This window comes from Cygnus atratus, chromosome 21 (genome assembly GCF_013377495.2).
Source record: "Cygnus atratus isolate AKBS03 ecotype Queensland, Australia chromosome 21, CAtr_DNAZoo_HiC_assembly, whole genome shotgun sequence".
NCBI lineage: Eukaryota > Metazoa > Chordata > Aves > Anseriformes > Anatidae > Cygnus > Cygnus atratus.
Genome location: NC_066382.1, coordinates 3,230,560 through 3,251,559, shown reverse-complemented (window position 1 = coordinate 3,251,559; position 21,000 = coordinate 3,230,560). Strand labels below are relative to the sequence as shown.

Sequence of the window (21,000 nt, the reverse complement as noted above, 5' to 3'; positions counted from 1 at the left end):
TTTTGTATCTATTTTATTTTTATTTATTTTTTTACGTATGTTTGAATTTAGGTCTTTTGTGCCTCAGCTCGCTCTGCCCACGTCCGAGGAGGTCTGACAGGCTGGATTCCCTCTGGCTGGGGCTGAGCCCCTTGCCCAGTCCCACCAGCACCGGGTGCCACTGCAGGATGATGCCCGGAGCGTGCAGGCGATGTAAAGACACACTTCAGCACCGATCCCTGCTGCAGCTGCAGCTCTGCTGCACGGCTGCATTTGGCAATGCAGCACCCTCGCCTCTGGCACGCAGAGGATTTGGCTGGCTCTAGAGGGCTGCCGCATTCAGCATTTTGCTTTTGGCCTCTGAGATGCTCTTCAGGAGCTTGCAGAAGGATTTGCCTCTAAAGGAGCAGGAGGATTTAGAGCACTAATTTTACCCTGTTAGCAACTCTTTCCTCCAGTACTGGACCGACTCCAGTGACTCTGTCCAACAAAGTGCTGAGCTACGCGAACTGCCAGGAAAGCCACATTATGGATGAAGTATATATATTCTGGTATTTAAAGTCTATATATTCTGATATTTAAAGTCTATATATTTGGGTATTTAACCCCTTGTCCTATCGGTGGTTGCACAGTGGGGAGGATGAAACCAGCCTCCCCAGTTTGCTGTCTGGAGGTGGCACAAGAAAAGTGAAGCCTGACCTTCAGAAGACGAGGAGAGCCACAGAGGACCGAGCACAAGCGTGCCAGGCAGCAGTTGCTCAGGAGCAGAGCTGGCTTTGCTGGCTTTGTTACACAACTCTGCTCCGCCACCCGCGCCGATTTGCTCAGCAGCTCTGCCACTGGACGCCTTTATCTGAAAGCACACGTGTTTGTGGAAATCCCTGCGCGTTTTTAGAGCCAGAACCCTTGGTGTGGTTACCAGCAGTAGCCAGGCAGCTGTTGCTAGGAGCTCGGCCCGTGGTCAGAGTGCCGAAGGCTGCCTGGACCTCCGCGATGGCATCTCGAGCTCCGCGGGGCAGCAGCAGGTTGGGTTTCTGAGCCGCCACTCGCTGCCGTGGTTCCACCACCCCTCAGTCAATGAAAGAAGCCAGCCTGCACTCTTCCAGAGCACGAACCTGCTCCACCACAGGACGTTTTTTTCTTTAGGAGCTGTTCATGGCCTGTGTAGAAGCCAAGTGCAAGTTCTCCCAACTGAAGGAAGGACAGGGAGTTAAAGCTCTCCAAAAGCATTTAGAAACTGCCAAGCAAAGGTTAGAATTTCCACTACTTTTTGTTGACAAAAAACACTGTTTCGGCCTGGAGAGAAGGGGCTGAAAGGCAAAAAGTTGTAGCTGTGCAGAATGCCTCTCTAATCTCCGTGGAGATACGGCACGGAGCAGTTTATCAGTAAGATGCTGAAACCTTTTCGTGTCATCTAATGGCAGCAGTGCCCAGCTATAAGCTCAACAGCCATTTTCATCTGTTTTATGGCATTTGGAGTGAATGTTCCAGGCCCGTCCTCCAGACGTGACTTGGAAATCTGCCCCCCCACCCCCCACCAGAGGCTACCCACCAGAAGCTGTACACAGAAACTAGACATTACTGCATATAGGAATAAGGAGAGGACCCCTTGCAGCCATCCCAGATCCCCGGCGGTGCTGGCCAAGGGGCTGACCACGATCTTTCCTTTGGCAGACTGGGTGCTGAGATGGCCTCCGTGCCCCCCAAGAGGCAGAAGAACACCAGCCCTGCAGTACAGAGAAGGAACCAGCAACGTGCTCGGGCCTTATCAGCTGGCAGAGGTGATTCTTGTACCCCTGGTTCTATTAATTGTGCCAAATCCTATGCCCAGGGTCTGAGCTGATACCAATATGAAGTGATCTGCACTTTCTTACACCAACTAATGTGCTGGCCACTAACCTATGGCATGATTGCAGGCATACTGCACATAATTTATACCTTTGCAGATAAACCTTGTGAATATAAATCAGTCACTTTGCTTCTAAAATAATTCAAGACTGAAATTATCAATATTGGCTGGCAAACATTAGTGAAATTAAAATATTTTATGCTTACCTTGTAATTGCTTTGTTGAAAACATGAAGAAAAAAAAAACCACCACAACCCATCCAGTATCAAACAGTTCATCTAAAAAAAAAAAAAAAAGATTTTTATTAAGAGATAATTTGGCTGTAATGCCATAAATTTTACAATGACTAAAGCAATATTATTATTTTTCTGATGTATTTGTTGTTGAATTGAATTCCATGCATTGGCAGTAAAAATACACTTTTTTTTTTTTTTTTTTTCCCAAATGAACACCTTTTTAATAAAAAGGAAAGCTTTAGGGTAGTGCTAGTCTGATGATGCTTAGATGATGATTAGATTTAGCTTTACTGTGCTGATTGGGCATGCAGCCCGAGGTGAAATGGGCAGGGTCAGGCACTAGGAATGCCCCCTGCATGCCTGGCTCCACTCACCTTGCTAGCAATTAGCCGTCTGAGGGTGCAAAACATGCAGATGAAAGCTAAAGGGATGCTAAAATAATACCTATCAACAGATTCAATGAAATGGAAGTTTGTCTTTAACACCGGGACATTATAATTAGACAGAAGAGAAGATAAGAGGCTGCCATCCCCTGGGACTCTGTATAAAGATTAGAGAGGGAGAGACACGAACGTGTTCAGACTGATGGAGGAGCATCCTGGAGCACTGCAGTCGCTGCAGGATAGCTTGTGTGCCCACGTCCCAGGATAAATGGGACTGCTTATACTGGGTGATCTCCTAGTAATCCAAGCAAGGAAAGGGATGCTAAAAGAGACATAAGCTCATACAGAAGGTATGACCAAGTAATTAAATGTTAAAAATAGATAAATAAATATTCACATTCCCATCTTAAAGAGTAGCAAGAGCAGCACGGTACCCCACGGTGCTAAGGAAGGCAACAACCTCAGGTGGAAGATGCCAGCAGCTGGCAGGGAGGCACAACCTTCCACGTGCTGCAAGCAGCTGAGCTGTGCTGCGCTCCTGCATGCCACTTAATTGGCCTGACACTTAGCATAATAATAATATAATAGCATGGATAATGCTGTAGTTTGCAACACTAAGGGCTTTTACTGTCAGAGCCCCTTGGTGGCCAGTAGAAGCAGAAATTTGAAGTGGGTCCTGCCTCAAAGAGTTTGCAATAGACTTTGTGTATTCCAAAATAAACTGAGCCAAGTGTGTGAGCCTGGTGGGAAACTGCATGGGCTGCACCTGGTGCACTCCATTCATAGAGGAGCGCAAAGAAGACATAAAATAAACGCTTGTAAAACATGAGCGATAGCAACGCCCAATACCTTTGCTCCGCTTTAAAGGAGATTTGTCACTGAGTTAGTAGGTTTGACTCAAGCAATCACGGGATGTAATACAGAAAATGATAAAAGAGCAGTCCAAAGGGTAGATAACTCCGGTCTTGTCATCTGCTGGCTTCCTGCTGCCTCCTTCCCTGCTACCGCCCCATTCCAGGGGGAGCAGCACTAGGGTGGAGGAGACTTTTTTGTCTATTCCCAGGCTCTGCTGCTCCCAAAGGTTTTGTGCACATGCAAGAGAAAATGGAGGCATAGCTTCTCAGCCCCTGGAAGTGTTAGGCCTTTAAATATTTTTCGTAGATGTCTGGCCAGTGATCTGGGTCTCAGTAACCCAAATGTGAGTTATACAAGTAGTCATAAGCTGTTCATTTGCTGTATATTATATAGGAAAAAAAAATTAAAGAGGAATATCTGCAACTGACGTTTTCAGCCTGGTTTATCATTTCTAGAAGGGCAACAAGTCAAAGTTCTTCACCACTGCTAAAGCCAGATACAAGCACTCACTCTCCTCCAGAAATGACACAGCAGCACTTTACAGATTAGGCAGATCCCATTAACTTTGTATCGAAAAAATGATTATGTCCCACATATCCAGCTTCTGAGCCCTGGGAGCTGAGAATAAGCAACAGAACCATAGCAAGCTCTGACATGATTAGTTTCTAATTTGAAGCAGGGTGTTTTTCATTCCCACCCCTTCAGTCAGTGTCACCACAATTCACGTATGCCATTCCACTTTGTGGCTGCCTGTCGGGGACCTCAGAGCTGTCACATCCTGGGCTCGTCAAAATTCCTGTTGGCTTTAAAAAATTAAAGAAGTCTGTTTCAATGTACAGTGTATGGCTATCACTTTTTGGAAGGCTTTTCTTGCCCTTCTTTTTTTGCCCCCCGCTCCAAGACCTGGCAGTCTGTAAGGCTTTCCTATAGCTTATTTCTGCTCAGTTTATGGCAGTTTTCCAGCTAATATACCACCTGATTGCACCATCAGGTTACGTTAGCAATAATTTCTGAATTGTTTTAAGACTGCACCAGCTATGGCTATAAAGTCAATTTAAGTGATCCCTTACAGTATTTTATTCTGTAGCAGCTGCCTTTTTACATGTGCATTTTACGGAGAAGATCCCAGATCATCTGAAGTTTCTCAATTTTCATTTTTGCAGCTATTTCTACCACCTCTGAACTGGAGCTTGATGAAGCCAAGCCTCACGAGAACAGAATATGTGTTAAGGCATGCCCTCAAGAAATACAGCCAGAAGAAGCGACACGAGAGGTGCCAAAGGGACCAGGACCTTATTTCTATATCAGTGGATCCAATGGAGCTGGACTGTAAGTAGGTCCTCTCAGCAGATTCATAGAAGAATACTGTGACAATATATGAAAGCACACAACATCAGCTATTAGCATCAAATCACTTTTTACTTGGTGTCTTTTTGGAGTGACACATACGAGCAATGGTTTAAAAATAATTCAAATGGAAAGTACCTACTGGAAGAATAGCTGTGGTAAAATAGCTAACTGCTATCTCTGTGCAAAGAAACTAAATACTTCTGTTTATTTAATGAAAGTTTCTCTGTTTGGGCTGAACAAAAATCACTTAGCTACTCCACATAGCAGATCCGCTAGCATCATCACCAGAGCTAGGCACCACTGTTGTTGATCAACATTCTGTTGTGCTAAATGCAAAACAAGCAAAAAATAAGAAGAGATTTCTGCCCAAGGAAAATTGTCAGATCAGAAGTTTCATCTTTTCTTTTCCAGCATACTGACAGTCTTCTCTAGACGTTGTCACCAGCAAGCAGCACAGAATGGCTGCTGTAAACAGCACGCTCCTTGCTGCATTTCCATAGCTTTGACTACAAACAGCTTTTTCTATTGCTACTTGTTATCTCTCCTTGTGCTGCTCAGCGGAGAGGTGCCTTACTAAGACTGGACCGCAATGCAAATCATTCCTATGCCACGGGTACCTCATGCATCCTAATTGAAATAACCCTGCTGAAGTGGTGCAAGTTCTCATTAGTGCTGCAGAATCACAATGTCCTTAGCATACAGGCCCACCTGCAGCCATCCTAATTAATGTTTCCCACCTTATCCCCCACCCAGGGGCTCCTGGGGGTGTTAGGTCAGGCTCCCAGGGAAAACTATAAGGAGTTCAAGGGACAGGAGCTAAGTAAGTCTTTGTTACTGGAAGGGAGGCTACTTTGCTATTTTGTTTTCCATACGCAGTGTGAGCATCTATTGCCAGCGCAGAGGCTGGCAGCGTATCTATGACAACAGAAGACAGGATTACGCACTGAAATGGTGTGAGATCAAGTGCCGAGAGACCTATTACCATTTCAAAGAAGGTAGAGGTGCCACTGGGTCTTGAGCGGGAGAGGGCAGTGGGAAAAACTTGAGAATGCTGGACTTGTGACTCCCGGGGCGGAGGAGGTCACCTGCGGGGTAGGAGAACCAGGTAACCTCAACTCGTTGGCAGACCTCGGCGGGGATATCGGAGCTGGATTGCCATGGTGATTAAAGAAAGGGTTTTAGCCAAGAGAGCAGCTTTGGGAGAAAAGATACCATTGAAATGAATTAAACACAAAGCGTCATAATCACTTCTGAAAGGCGGCCCCTCCCTCTGTGGATTTGAGCCCGCAGGCAGCAGTAGGGCTGAGGCTGCCCTGCAGCACCGGAGTAGCGAGCAGCCTGCTCTGGCACCTCGCGAGCACTGGGCAAAGCTCTGCATGCAGAGAGTGCCCCACGTCAATGGGCAGCCACACGGCCTTTTCCAGGCGAGCAGAGAAAAGGAACGGTGCGTGTGTAGAACGAGCAGCAAAGCTCAAGATGGGTCACCCCATACACCCCAGGCCTGGATGTCTCTAGGGAGAGGAGAGTCCCTAAAAGCCAAACAGCCCTGCCGTGCTGACATTCAGCTTTTTGAGCTGCTCTCTACCCTCGGTCCCATCAGTGCATCCTGACATCCCAGGGCCCAGCCACCTCTCCCACCAGTAGTGAGAGTCAGCAGCGACCAGGTCAGCTTCGTCCTCCACATTCTCCTGCATGGGACAATGAGAACAAGCTTTTTTTTTTCTTTTTCCTCAAACAGGTGAACAGCTTCTCTACCAGATTCCCAACAACAGAGTCCTCACCAGTAAGATAGGGCTTTTATCCTGCCTGAGAGAGCAAGAGCGGGTGATGAAAAAGGTCGGCAGGAGCTCTAATTCCAAGTAAGAACTCTCACCTCCTTGAACCTTGAGCAGAAACTTATGCCAAGCAAAAGTGAGAGCATATAAACAAAGGAGCAGCTTCTTCTGGATGCATAACAGTACAGGACACAAAGTATATGGTGTTTTATTTTCCTTATTGTCCAGAAAATCATCCTCCCCACCCTCCCCCCTACTCCTCCCATCTCCCCTCCTCCAAAGTACCTACATTAAAGATTGAAATATCTGGAGTTGTACAAAGGCCAGGTCTCCAAAGATAGTGGTTACAATAATTCCCCTCTTTTGGGTGCATTCTCCTACTGGAAGAACCAACCTCTTGTGGCAGAGACACTGTAAATATAAAAGCAGTTTATTGCTATCTCTGGTCCTCTATTTTTGACATATCCATACAAAAAAAAAAAAAAAAAAGGCAATCCTATACCACGGTTACCTGCAGCCATCTCAGTTTTCAAAAGAAATGAGCATATGGAGAATGTCTTAAGGTTAAAATATACTCTTGAAAGTGTATGGGATGAGGTAGCTCAAGAAAAAAAAATAAATTGTCTGCAAAGAAGGAAAAAAGCCTCAAGTGTCTTGCAAGTATCCTTTCAGAAAGTAACCAACGAATGAACATGTTGGATAGGGTTTTCAACTTGTATTTGATTTTCCCATAGATTACTGAAGATGGAAGAATTCTTCCCAGAATCTTTTCGCCTGGACTTAAAAGATGAGAGAAATGCCTTTTTTGAGATTTGCAAAGGTGAATTGTCTTCATCTTGGTAGCAACCAGTTTAAATAGCTATGTGTTCCTCTAAGAAGTTCGTTAATGTAGCCACAGTAATAACCACTGATGTCCATCAGTGATGTTTGTGTGTGTGCAGATACATACACTCGTTGAAGCGAGCAGTTTTCAGAGCCCACGAACTGGCATACCGGTGTTTCACACCCCACAGGTCACTATAACAGACTCGTTCTCTCTGCAGAAGAACAGATTTGGATCTGCAAACCAAGCTGCTCTAACCAAGGTCGAGGAATTTTCCTCCTTAAAAATCCTGCTGCTGCCAACACCCTTCAAGCCAAGCTCCACAGCTCAGAGAGAGACCTGCCCAGCAAGAGGGTGCAGTGCAGGGCTCCCCAGGCGAGAATAGTGCAAAGGTAGAGATCGAAGCCTGGGAATCCACGTGTGAGTAGTGTGCTTAATCAAGCCATACTAGCCCCAGTTCGTTATTTTGTTCTGTAGGTGTTTAATATATTTATACCACATCTTCCCATCGACATACGGGATTTCATTTTGTGGGAGAGAGGCTGTTTCTCTGGTTAGTCCATCTTGCATCTGCACTTCAGTCATTTTAAGGCAGATCTTTGCCATCAGAAAGAGTTTGCCTTTGGAAATTTAAGCAGGGCTTCAAAAGGCCAGGTGCTACCTTTCTGTACATGACAAAAGCCTTGCATGAAGTTATTTAAACTAGGGACTAGTTTAAGCCACCCTACCTCAGTGCTCATCTTGATTTCTAATAGCAAGGAACTGGCTTAGGCTGTGAATAACGAGACTCCATGCACCTTTGAAAACTGTTTGCTAGCACTGATTGTTTTAACAGCATATTCTTGGTATTTGCGTGGGCATCCAGTGAGCTTTGATGATAAAAGGAAACAATTCCCAGATGACATCAGACTGGCAATAAAAGCAATGGTGCTTCATGAAGGGTTCTTTGTGTTCAGACAAAATTTCTGTATTCTCCAGTAAATATTAGTAAATCTTTAATTACCTTCTGAGACTCAGCACGGCTTCTGTTCCTCCAGAATCCATTCCTAGCAATTCTGGCCTCTCTTCTGAGCGCCCTCTGCTGCCACTCACCTTAAGGAATGTTGAAACAAGGATAAACAAACATCTTTGTTCTGCGGTGTAAAATGAACTGGCAGTGGGGTTTGGGGTGAGCTTTGAACTGCCATGCGTTACGGCTGCCTGTTGGTGACATGTCTTGCAATGCCCTCACAGGTACATCCACCAGCCTCTGCTCCTGGAAGGGAAGAAGTTCGACGTCCGGTCTTACCTCCTCATTGCCTGCACTGCACCCTATGTGTTGTTTTTTGCCCAGGGTTATGTCCGCCTGACCTGCACCAATTACGACGCCATGTCTGACGATCTGACCGTTCATCTCACCAACCAGGTAAACCACGTGCATTTAGCTCAGAAGAAGGGGAGGAGGGACTACAGAGGAGGGAAGCAAAAAAAGCCTTGAAAGGCTGAAAATATGCCTCGTGCATGCAAAAGCTGTGCACCCATGAAATGGAGGCTGAACAGAAGTAGTACTCTCTGCCATGGACCAATTTTCTGCTTATGCTGACAATTTCTTTCCCTGGACATCTTCCTCCTGACATTTTTCTCTCATATATCTGTAGAGAAGAAGCCTTTGTGGCTACCTAGCACAAACGAGCCTTAGTCTTGGCTAAGGACTTTGCTAATCTTAAAGGATTTTGCTGTGCTTAAATGTGATAATCATAATGATGTAAGATGCAGATGTGTTCTCCAAGAGCCATCATTCTTAAATCTCCACCTTGGCTTCTCAAATGAGATTTATGCACCAAGACTGCTTTGGCTCATATTCCCATCCCACCTCTTGTCATACAAAATAAAAACCTTTCTTATTTAAAACTACCTGAGTTTTTTTTTCCTTCATATGAGCCACTTCAGTAGTTAGGACTGACCTTGATGGAAGAGAATGAAAAGAATTGGAAGGGAGAAAACAGCTTTTAAAGCCCCTCTCCCTGTGTTCTGAAAATGGGCAAAATGTGCATTAGGGAGCTATGAGAGAAGCCCACTTCAGTTCTTGTTGGAGTATTATAGTTCCTGCAGGAGCACAGTTCAGGACAGCAGATTATAGCTGCTCCCTGCAATATATGCTATTATCAGTATGCTGCTTGTTTTCCTGGAATAGTTTGTTTGCTCAGGTAGAGAGCTATCCACACGGGAATTCAGGTGCTTGGGTAGGATCCCATGGCACAAGCGATATTAAACAAATGACAGGTGTTTATTAGCAGAACATAAATTACCTAGGTTCCTGCTGGGAGGAGGGAAACGAAATTTGCAGGAGCAGCTGGTAAAAGGCCAGACTTCGAGTCACAGTTGATTCTGCCCTTGTTCCCCTCCTACCCCAGGAGCGATAAACTCCAGCTGACCTAGGGGTTAATGAGACAGTGGAAGAGAGGAATTGTTTGGAACCAGACTTAGTCCAAAGAATATCATGACTATTATTTGAAAACACCTCTGCCCATCTGCCAAGCACTGATCCAGATACATCATACATGCACACAGAGAAAACACTGCTTTGACAGAGAGCTTGGATAGCTGTCTCCGTGCTGTCCATGTGTCAGGCACATCACTGGGGCAGTGCTATAAGTGACTCCCAGTGCACTTGCTCAGATTTAGATCTGCTGGTGAGGGGCTGTCTTCCCTCCACGTCAATAACGTGACCCTGGGGTTCTTCCCAACTCCAGACCCTTGGAAAAACTCGGGGTGCTTTGATGTCTGCCAGAAACCTAATCCTCCCCTTGCTCTGTCCCCCGCCTCGCAGTACATGCAGAAGAAGAACTCCCTGTACAGCCAGCTGAAAGACGAGACGGTTTGGCGGATGGAGCACTTCAACAGCTACGTTAATGAGAAGTTCACGAAAACCAACGGCCTCCCCAAGGACTGGGTTTTCACCGTGTTTACTGTGAGTGCAAGCAAGTGTATGGCGTGAGAGTCTGCCTAATTAGGGTGACTGGAGTAGGGAGGAAAACCTTCAATTCAGTGGAGTCCCTAAGGAAACATATGCACCGAGCAAGGAGATATTGATGGTCCCATGGTAACCATTTGCCTGCAGATGATAAACACAGAAATCAAGACACACAGAGTTTAATTTTAGTGGTTAATAAAATGGGTAAACTGCTGTTAAGGAGAGTGTGAATGTACATCCTGGCATAAAAATGCAATCTTGTCCTTCACATTCCTCACCCAATGCTGTGGTCCTGCGCTGAAAACCAAGGTACACACCAGAGAGACCTATTAGCCTGCAAAGGGACTACACTTACAGTGGTCTCTTCCCTGTCTGGCTTGGTCTCTCTCTTCACTTTTGACACAATTTTGCCACATGAAAAGCATATCAGGGCCTGAGATCTCTCATGGAGGAGAGACGAAAGACTCAGCTGGCTTGATTTCTTACCATCTTCCTGTCTCACAGAGGAAACACAGCAAAGAAATTATCTGAGTTCATGAGACATCATCTCATCAGCCTGAGTCTAGCGATGCATCGCTGAAGATCATCACTAAAAATTGCACAAACAGCTCATTCTGAGTAAGGGACAAGGGCTGACACCCCTACAGGAACCAGTTTCTGAAGAAACAATTTAAAGAGGGGACTTCATCAACTCAAAGTGGACGGGCATAGAGTATTAAAACACAGCAGCCTTCCAAGTCTAGAGAGGAGCGCTGCTAGAGGCAGGGGAAGAAAAAATGTCCCTAAACCGGGAGGACAGCAGTGATTTGCAGTCACTCCCATGCCCTTGGCGTTGACTGATCAGTTATCCCCTCTCCCTGTCTTTCAGAAAAGGATGCAGCAGATCATGTTGCAGTGCTTCCTGGCGGCCAAGCACAAACTGGATCGCAAACTGGGCTACTTTGACCTCATTGGCTGCGACTTTTTAATCGATGAAAACTTTAAGGTATGACTAAAATATTGCCAAATACTAAGTATGATATTGGCCAGGTGTCTAATGCCAGCAGCATAGAATGGCTGACAAAGGCTCTGGCACTAGGAATTAAATAGAGCAGACATTCAGCCAGCTGTGAAGTGCAGGATTTATTTTTTTTTCCCCAATTCCATTGTCCAGCATCAAGACATGGCATATATACAGCCTGCACATCTACTGCACAGAGAAACGCTGGCTTAACAGCTCATGAGGGGAAGAAAAATATTTACTGCAGCAGAAACTGCTCTGTGCAGAATTTTCTTGGTAAAGTGGAGTTCACATTGAGAAGCATGGGCGTCGTGATGTCCACTCAGTTGATAGCAAACATATTGGAATTTTAATGTCCGCTCAGGTTGTTTATCTCTCCAGAAACCAAACATGACAGGCAATCAGCCAGCATAAATGATTTTGTAATGCCGCTAATGTCACGTGGAGTATACTGATTTACATGAGCTGAGTATCCAAGAAAGGACTCGCCTTCGGCACACAGCAGAATCAGTCATTATCGATTCCATGTCAGCATCAGCACCTCTACGTTCATTGTGGGTTTAGCATTTAGCAATAGGTTAGCCCGCCGAGTCTATAAAACCTGCTAGAATTACAGCTCAAGCTTGTGAAGAGTGAATGAAACTCAGGCAAGAAAAGCCAGAAGAAAGGGAAATGCTAAATACAGTGACTGAGCTGCTTTCAGAGCAGGCAGGCCTTCAAAACCCACCTGATCTAAACATAACAGAAAGCCATCTGGCAGATTCTGCTGTTGCTAAAGCAGAAAGGAACTCAAACATATTCCAGCAAAGGGCAGTGGGAACAGCAAACCCTATGAAAGAATGGAATTAATGTATGCAGCGCCCAGACAATAGCCTCCTTTGTCCGGGAAGTCAATGGCAAAGAGGAATAAATGGGAAAGACACAGAAAGTGGTGCTTCTCGAATTTCAGAGGCAATTGTCTTCTGCAATGTTGGCATGCAAAGTCCCGGCTGTGTAAACTTTAAGTAGAATAGAAGATCCAGTGTCACTCTATTGTGGCAGTCCCTACCTGGCTAGTTAAAAACTTGAGTATTTAAAGATCATTACATCCCCATGCATTTTACATAGGGAGAGATAAATAAAATATGTTTCTTGACAAGTACTATCAGTAAGAATGAGGGGGATTTCTGGACGCTTAGTGGTGATGGAGTCAGTTGGAACCTGGAACATGCATTTGAGAGAGGGTAAAGTGGAAATTTAGGCATTTATTTAAGCATAGCTTCGTCCATGTTCCACTGGGGAGCAATAAACCAACATTTTTATTTTTTAACACTGCTCTGTGCAGCGAACTCTCAGTCCTCTGTGGGTTACCATTACAATTTCTGGTCTGACATCCTGCCCTCTCCACCTGTAATACACAACAGCCTTATGCTCCCTGGCATCCTATTTGAGGACGTGCAGAATTTGCTTTACATTGATTTAACATGGTCGTGTTCTGTCCTAGAGCCCCTCATGCTCTTCCTTCTTCCTTATCTGAGATGCAAATGCCCCCAGCATCACTCCTAATAATTCTTGAAGACTCTGCAGCATCCTGGCCCAGTCCTTGGAAGGTGCTTTCCTGCCTCAGAGTTCCCAGAAGCACAAATCATGAAAGCTGGGCCTGCAGAGAAACCACAGCTTTCTGTAGAGCTTTGTATGTTCATATGAAGGCTGAGAAGAACAAAGTACTTTGAAGAGGAGAGAAAAAGTGATGGATGTGGTTTTACTGTTACCATTTCTTTTTCTTTCTCTCTTTTTTTTTTTTTTGAGCTTCCTTGTTTTGTATTATAAATGCCCAAGCCACTACACAACTACACAGCTTTGGACACTGTCATTTAAATGCCCAAGGAACCTGTTTTCAGAAAGCATTGCATCAGCAGTGCGAAAGGGCTTCTCCAAAGAAATGCTGGGAAGATAAGATGTGTAAATTTTTCATCAGCCATAAAGGGATTCAGCTATCCATCACGAGAGAACAGACTGAATATAGATAAGCCATTTGCCAATTTGTGATAGATGTACATAAAACAAAGATAACTCTCAAATCCCTTGCTAAAGAAGGGCTGGTCCCTTGGATTGGAACGACACAGCTTTTCATTCGCTACAGTTCCACAAGGATGCTGCAGAGCTGGATGTGCCCACTCCACACAGGGCACAGAACAAGTTATTTTATTCCTGTTTCCGACTGGCATTCCTGTGCTGCTTAAAGCTCCAGCCAGAGGTCAGGCCTCCAGGACACCTGCTGCTAGAGGAACGCAGAACAAGGCAGCCCTGCTGCGGATAGCTTGGGGCTCTGAGCACGTTCCAGTCAACCTCTGCAGGAACTGCTCATGCTGCATCTGGCCCTACACAAAGAACAAGGAGTGAGACCTCAGATCCCGGTCCAATACACTTAGAGGCTGCAGCTGGCATGCTGTTTGAGGGCCTATGGAAAAATTCTGCTATTTAAAGTGTTTAAGCCTACCTGTGATGTCTTGAAGTGCAGTTGTGCTGGCGGGCTCCAGGGAGCAGGAACCTCATCACCACCAGAAGCATCCAGAGCAGCACCGCTTGCCCAAGCACCATTATTGCCCTTGGAAACCCTAAAGAAAAAGGATAATGTACAGTTAGGAGGTCAAGAGCAGATGTTCTAGATTTTGGTTCCTTTGCCATGTGTTTGCTATCAAATCTGAAGGCAAGGCATCTGCATACCAGATGCAGGGAGGGGGCTCAGGTGTTTTAATTGTACACAGCTCCCCATGAACATTGCAGGTAGTCACATGGCTATGCTGGATCTTGGCTTTATTCTCTCTGCTTTCCCTAAAATAAAACAAAAAGCATTTCTTAACCTGTCCTGGTTGTTGAAAGCATTTTAAAAACCTGTGAAACACTTACGTAGCACAATGTAAAAGATGCACAGTCTGATAGACGTGAACACTTCCTCCTGCTCATCAGTTTTGTTTGTTTTGAAGGAGAGGGAACCAAAACCTAGTCAAGACAATTATAAAGGTTCATTGAGTTTGTCTGTCAGCAGAAAACCTTATGAACTTTTAATAGGAAAAAGGAAATTTACTCAGAAGAAAGTTTGCCAAGAAAAATGAATGTAACGTAGGTGCCCTCTGTTGGCATCTGCAGAGCAGGTTATTTTTGAGCGGCTGTCCCAGTTCCCCTCTGGAAAAAAAAAACAAGACATTTCACCACCCTCACTTATCAGTCTTTCCATTTGTTTCAATACAGTATTTCAAAGAAGCGAAAATTATTGTTGTATTTTATTGTCAGCAAAAACAAAGTGCCAAAGTGAAAGCTATCACGTTGCCAAAATCTACCACCCACATTTCACAGCTATTTGCAGGCAAACTCATTGCTGCTTTAGAGGAAAAAAAAAAAAAAGAAAAAAAAAGAGAGAGAGAGAATATATGTTTTAAAAATTCAATTAAAACAGCCTGGGGCTGTTGCATGATTAAATATCCTTCCTGAAAAAAAAAAATCAAGTAATTCCTGTACGTCCTCTATACAAGATGCAGCACCATATGGCGAAGGCAGGAAGTGAACAGATGAGTTTCTTTCATGGCAGGGAAAAGAAATAGTAAACAGAATTACATTCAAGTCAACTGGTTGGTTTCACATAGACTTGTAACTGGACCATCACATGCTGCAGCTAGGAGCTGCATACTTTGCCACGTCAAAGGGAAATAGATATGAAACTTGTGTAGATACACAAAATGAGTATCTTCTGTGGCTTTTACCTAAAACCAAAGCTTACCCAGGAAATCAAGTCCAAGGGCTGATTGAGAACTCAGTGCCGTTTGCTTGGTTCTGACCCCATTTCCACCCCAAATCAAAACATGATTCCTAGATTCCTTGTAACTTTCACATGACTCAAAAAACTCAACTCAAAACCACTACAGAAATTAGTATGTTAAGAGACACAGTGCCCCTGCATGCCTATAGAGCAGGAGTTTAATCTAAAGACTATCAGCTGGAAACACAAAATAATATGTAGTGTTGTTCCCAAGTAACAAAATGTATGCAAAATTGAATTCAAGTCCTTCTGAAAATGCTGTCTTACCTGCACTCTGTGCCAGGAGATCTTGTTGGGATTTATTTGTATTCTTACATCTCCAGGCATTCACTAAGTCAGTAAAATGGCATTGCTGTGACTCTGAGTGAATCCAGCCTGCTTTCCTGATTGACGTTCATCTTTCCTAGGTCTGGCTTCTGGAGATGAACGCAAACCCCGCATTGCACACCGACTGCAAAGTCCTGAGAGACATCATCCCCGCTGTGGTCTACGAGAGTCTTGGTAAGTGAGGAAATCACAGGGTGGCCGGAGCAGATAATGATATCACTCTGCTGCTTGTCGGAGGAGATCCTTGTTGATATCAGTTGTAGCTGCAAAATAGCCTTGGAATAAAGATATCTTGCTGCTGAGTGCTTGTCGTATGGAAAGCACTGAAATTTCTACACGGTGCAGACCCAGAAAATCTAAGGTCTCATTAGCCATGCTTCCATTAGAAAGAAATAAGTGGCTAATTTTTTTGTTATAATTACTTTTAGAAATGCTTTCTTATATATTTATGCACAAAGGACTAACTCTTCATACGTGACCCTGTAGGTGCACCTGCACATTTTCTCCATGCTTGTTGCTCTGCATGCACAGAACTGAGGTCAGTTTGTGCAACGTGCCTTACACAGCCACAGCAGTGCTCAGTGCAGCTGTAGCTCCCACTGTGCCTCACCAATTCGGCTGACAACTGTTACATGAACTGTACAAAGACAGAAAAAACCCTTATACAGCCTGATGTACCTTAACTACAAGTGGTCCTGCCTGGAGGGGTGCACCAGGAGGCCCCTCAAGGTCCCTTTTGCCCCTGGTTTTTGGTGATAGCACCGTATGCATAAAGAGAAGCAGTAAAGGGAGCACCTCTCTCCACATGACAAGTATTGGTGACAGTCTACTCATGCTTTCGTTCATAAATACAGTTACCTTGCTGTACATATCTCCATTTATTTTGGGGTGTTATTCATATTCTGTATTGCACTGTCAACAGCTCTATAATATTTTCCCTACCATTTTCCTAAAGTTTTGCCAGTGGGGCTGAAGCGAATGCAAGAAAAGCATGGGGGCTGTGTCTTTATTTTCTCATTTTCATTGTCTTAATAATCCACGGAGGCCACAGATCACAGGCTGGAAACCAGTTCCCCCCTGGCCCACACACACAGCTGCATTGTGCGCAGCTGCCTCGTGGGCAGACACGATGAGCTCGGGTACACGCTGCCCCCGGGGTGCTCAGACCACCTCGTAACTGAGGCTTCTCTTCCAGATCTGGTTCTCGAGATCTTCAACAAGTGCCTGAAAGGCCAGAGCGTGCTGCCTTTGGAGACACACTGCCACTTCGTGCTGCTCTACAACGAGGATGCCGCGGACCTCGGCCAGAAGCAACTCCTGAAGCTCAGACCCAGACTGTGCATGGGACGGTACCTGCGGCCACACACGGACAGTGCCAGCTACTTTGGGCACAGCCCCACCAAAGAGATGGACGCCTCTTCCAAAAAACTCGGTTGCTCCAAAAGAAAAGTTGCCTTGTTGCCTAAAAAGACTTGCCAACAAACCATCTCCTAACCTAACACGTGCAGCTCTTCTACCACCATGGATAAACATGCTGAGCCACTACAGAGCAAGAGGGTTTTGACAACTTCAAACATAAAAAGCAAATAAAAGCTAAACTTCTATGTGCTGTGCATGTCCTGCTCTTTTTTTTCAGCTGGTATAAAGAGAAGGTGTGAACTGGAACACCAGCAATGATGTGTTTCGTTCTTCTGCAGAAAGCAGCCAGCCAGAAACTACAGAAAAATTACAGAAAATGAGACCACCGCTACCACATTAACAACCATCCCTTTTAAAAACAATGTTGATCTCACAGGTGCAAGCCAGAAACCAGCCAAGCTTTTTACAAAGTCATTCTCCAGAAAGGCAGGGAGATCAGCTGCAAAGACTAAACCCAGGGCTCAACAGAAGAACCCCCCCCACTGGTCCCATAACTCCCTTCCTCCCCAGCTGTGCCTTGCACATTTAACCGTGTTATATTAAGAGTCTCTTTCGTTTTTCATTTGGTTGAGGTGACAACCACAGAGCAGCACATGCTTATCACATCAAGGCCATCATCTCAGCAGGAAACAATGACGCTTGGGGGACCAAGGAGACGAGGAGTGGGGCGAGAGGTTTAAAACCAACAGGAAATGCTTTCACATCTCAGATGCTGCTGCTGCTAACACAAGGAGAATGTAAATGAGCAGCAAGTGGAAGGGTGCATGCGTGCTTCCTTCCCCTCCTGTCCTTACTCTGACTGACTGCCATTCAAGCACATTCATGCGATCCTCTGATTGCCAGCATCACTTTGAAGCCAGCATCTGGGGACGTGGGAGCCAGTGACCGAGGATGGGATGCTGCAGCCTGAGTGCCAGGCAGGCTGGGTCTGCAGGAGCAAGCCAGGACGAGGTGGAGCTATTGAAGACAGGCAGGACCAGGTAGGAAGCAGTTTTGGGGGTGTGAGAAGTGCCAACCATCAAACAGAAAGGTGCTGACAACTGAAATCTGATGTCTGTGTTTGCTTGCCAAATGGCTCCCTTAAAAAAATAAATAAAAGAAAGAAAAAAAAAAAGAGCTTTTGCTTCTTCCCCTTTTCTAGATAGTATTTACAGTAGCGCTAAATGTCAGGCACTTCTAACTAGAGCCTGCCTACTTCTCCTTAGTAGGTCCCCTTAGGTGTCACAGTCTCTTAAGGTAGAGGGTCGGCATTTGAGAACCTGCAGGTGGGAATATTCCCCCCTGCCAGGGATGTAACGCTCTTTCTGCTTGTGCAACAACCACAACCAAGTCCTGGGGCTCTGGCGAGCACTGCTCTCGTCTCATCGGAAACAGATGGTTTCACTCAGTGTCACACGCCGGAGGCAATTGGAGGCCTGAGGAAGCTCAGGAGGCCCTTAGCCCTGCTCCCTCCTCTAGAGCAGCCTCAGCTCTTCCCAAATCTTGCTTAGCAGATGCTTGTCTAGCCTGTCCTTGAACACCTCCAGTGATGAAGGTTCGGCAGTGTCCCAGGCAAGCCATGGTTTCTCCCCAGTAGCTAACCTCTAATGCAGGTAAGGCCATTGTCTCTACCTTATCTACCACAAACAGAAAGAAAAAAATAAATCCCCTCCTCTTTCTGGTGGTCTTTTACATCTGTGAAGACTGTTATCATACCACCTAAGTGTTCTGTACTCCAGGCCAAGTGTTGAGCTACATTTCCTTCCATAATTTCACCAGAAGCCAGGAAACGGGGTCGTTCTTCCCTTGTCCATCCAGGCAGGCACACTGAGAGTGCCTTCATCATCCTTCCCATACAAAGCCAGCAGAAAACCAGGAGTCTAAGTGCTCTGATGAATTTAGGCCATAGTTTCTGTTTAATGTGAGGGGGCCTTCAGCATTATCTTTCCCAAAGGTTCAGCTTTGTTATTCCTTGACATGCCTGCTTTCTGATTCTGCATCTACCGCATTTTCCCCTAGAGTTCACTGAGCTGTTACCAGCCAGTCCTCAAGTCTAAAATAGAACATTTTAGCATACACAAAAATTATGTCAGAAATCCATAAATTGGTCTGCTGACTGAGCACAAATCTCTCTCTCTCTTTTAAACAACGCTTGCAAGTACCTTTCTATGCCTTTCCATCTTCTCTTCCATTTCAGAAAGTGGTCCATCTCAGACGGCCAGAGCGAGGGATCCCTCCAGCCTAAGGACCCTGCAACCCCCACGGAGACAGAAGAGGTATGAGCAGGGTCACGCAAGCAAAGATTCATATGTAGAACCAAGGAAGAAATCAGAGCCCTGTTTATCTCACCCACCACGGCTTTATCCTGATGCAGTGTCCTGTTACAGTAAAGTGCCAGATGCTATAACATTCCCTTTATTTTGAAAGCAAATAATCAGCAGTCCTGTCTGTTTTGAGGCCCACGCACAGTTTTCCAGCTTGCTTTCTACAACTCCACATGCATGAAAGTTTGTCACCACAAGTCAGCTGGGGAATTTTTCCTGGGACCATGTTTTATCACCATTGCTGAGAACATGCCCAGAGAGAGAGGAAGAGATCTATGCAAATTCACACATACAGTCAACATCCCAACCTCCCATGGTCTGGGCAGAAAAAGCACACCCCCTCCCTCTCTTTTAGCTAGTTAGTTATATATCAGCATCACTTGACTCTAGTTTCAATTTTCCTACCTCTAATTGTCTCACTTTTCAGGATATTCCTGGTAAGATTACAAGAAGCGCTTGTCGCTTTTGCTTTTTCCCAGGCAGAAGCACTGTGGGGAAGAACACGGGAGGAACTGCTGCACTTGTTGATCACACAGCCCATCACTGGCTGGGAAGGGACGAACATCCACTCTCTCGGGGAAATTGTTTGGTCCTCCCGGGTTTTTCTGAGGAGTTACCACATGGAGGTAATCATCCTTGCACCACAACCACGGGGTAATACACAGGGGATTTTTCCCTTGAGAAAGAAAAGATTGGCTAAATTTGGATTTCACAGGCCCTGTCCAAACTACTGTCAAATCTCAGTGCAACACCCAAGCCACGATTTGTCTTGACCTTTTTTTTCCCTGCAATTAATGCCAATAAGTTTAACTTTTTTTCACCAGTGCCAGCAAGAGCTGAAAGGATTTCACAGCCGCTTCCTTGAGCGGCATGACTTTTTTTTATAATTCATTCTGACAAAAACGTCCTTTTTTTTTTTGTCAGAGGTTTCTTTTATGCTTTTCCCCAAAGAGAGAAGGTCACTACGGTTTCAAATTAGTCCATGTGACGATCAAGCCCTCTCCACGGGTGCTAGTGGCGAGTGGTGAAACCGTCAGAGTGTGACAGTCACTGCTGTGGTGGTGACAAAGTCAGGAGGAACCGAGACCTGTTCTAGCTCTGCCATGGATTCATGCCTCTCTAACCACACAGCCCTGTTTATCTGACTGCATGCACACAGCAAAACCTCGCTGTCTCTCAGGAATGCCATGGTCTGGCTTGCCAGTTCTCAGAGAGCACCTAGAGGCAAGATGATGAAAAATGACAAATTAGTGACATAAAGCTTTGGCCAAACTGTGACCGGGTGCAAGAGAGCCCAGCAGTTAAACACTGCAGAGCTCCTGAGCACAGACACCTGTCAGGCAGCAAGGGGAGGTGAAGAGATTTGGAGAGATGTAATTTCCTTTTAGGAAACTGAAATGTTCTAGAGGAAAGATGTAACTGATCTTATTTCAACAGGAGATGTGTGAGCGCTACGTTGTGCTGGCCTCCTTACACTTGCTGATTCTTTCCGTGGATCACACAAAGAAGACATTTGTTTACGAGGTAAAGCATAAGAATCCCTTTGTGTCTGTGTATCTACGCTCATATTCCAGATTTCCTAAGTATCTCCTTGCTCATAGCTCTAGCATGTGCATGGTAAAAAGAGTGCTAACCCCTCGATGCCCTGCCAAGAGCAAGGCTCAAGATGGAGCAAAGATATTCTGACCCCACCAGCCAAGACAGGGACACTTCACTGATTTTACTGGGGCTTTGGCATATTTTCTAGCACAGTAGCTCACAATTCACCATGTTTTTTCAGCTTATTTTGAACAGGCCTCACCGGGGATTAAAAAAGAAGTGCCACTTTCTATTTATATTATATTCTGTAATTTTAGCCGGCCGCTTATCATGTCCCTGGTTTACCCAGGGACTGCAGCTCCCTACCAGTGAGCTGAGGCATCAGCCATAAGACATCCGAAGAAGGCGACAAG

At 45.3% G+C, this 21,000-nt stretch overlaps 1 protein-coding gene across 1 annotated transcript; it reads left to right on the top strand.

Annotated features, from left to right (window-relative positions):
* The first annotated feature begins 1,134 nt into the window (after window positions 1-1,134).
* On the top strand, window positions 1,135-16,890 carry TTLL10 (tubulin tyrosine ligase like 10). The gene is given in 13 exon segments (XM_035557379.2): window positions 1,135-1,229; window positions 1,654-1,769; window positions 4,466-4,631; window positions 5,529-5,647; window positions 6,391-6,511; window positions 7,162-7,247; window positions 7,471-7,642; window positions 8,484-8,655; window positions 10,060-10,200; window positions 11,072-11,188; window positions 15,407-15,500; window positions 16,522-16,745; window positions 16,747-16,890. Coding segments are annotated over 13 exon segments (1,767 nt in total).
* Window positions 16,891-21,000: the final 4,110 nt, after the last annotated feature.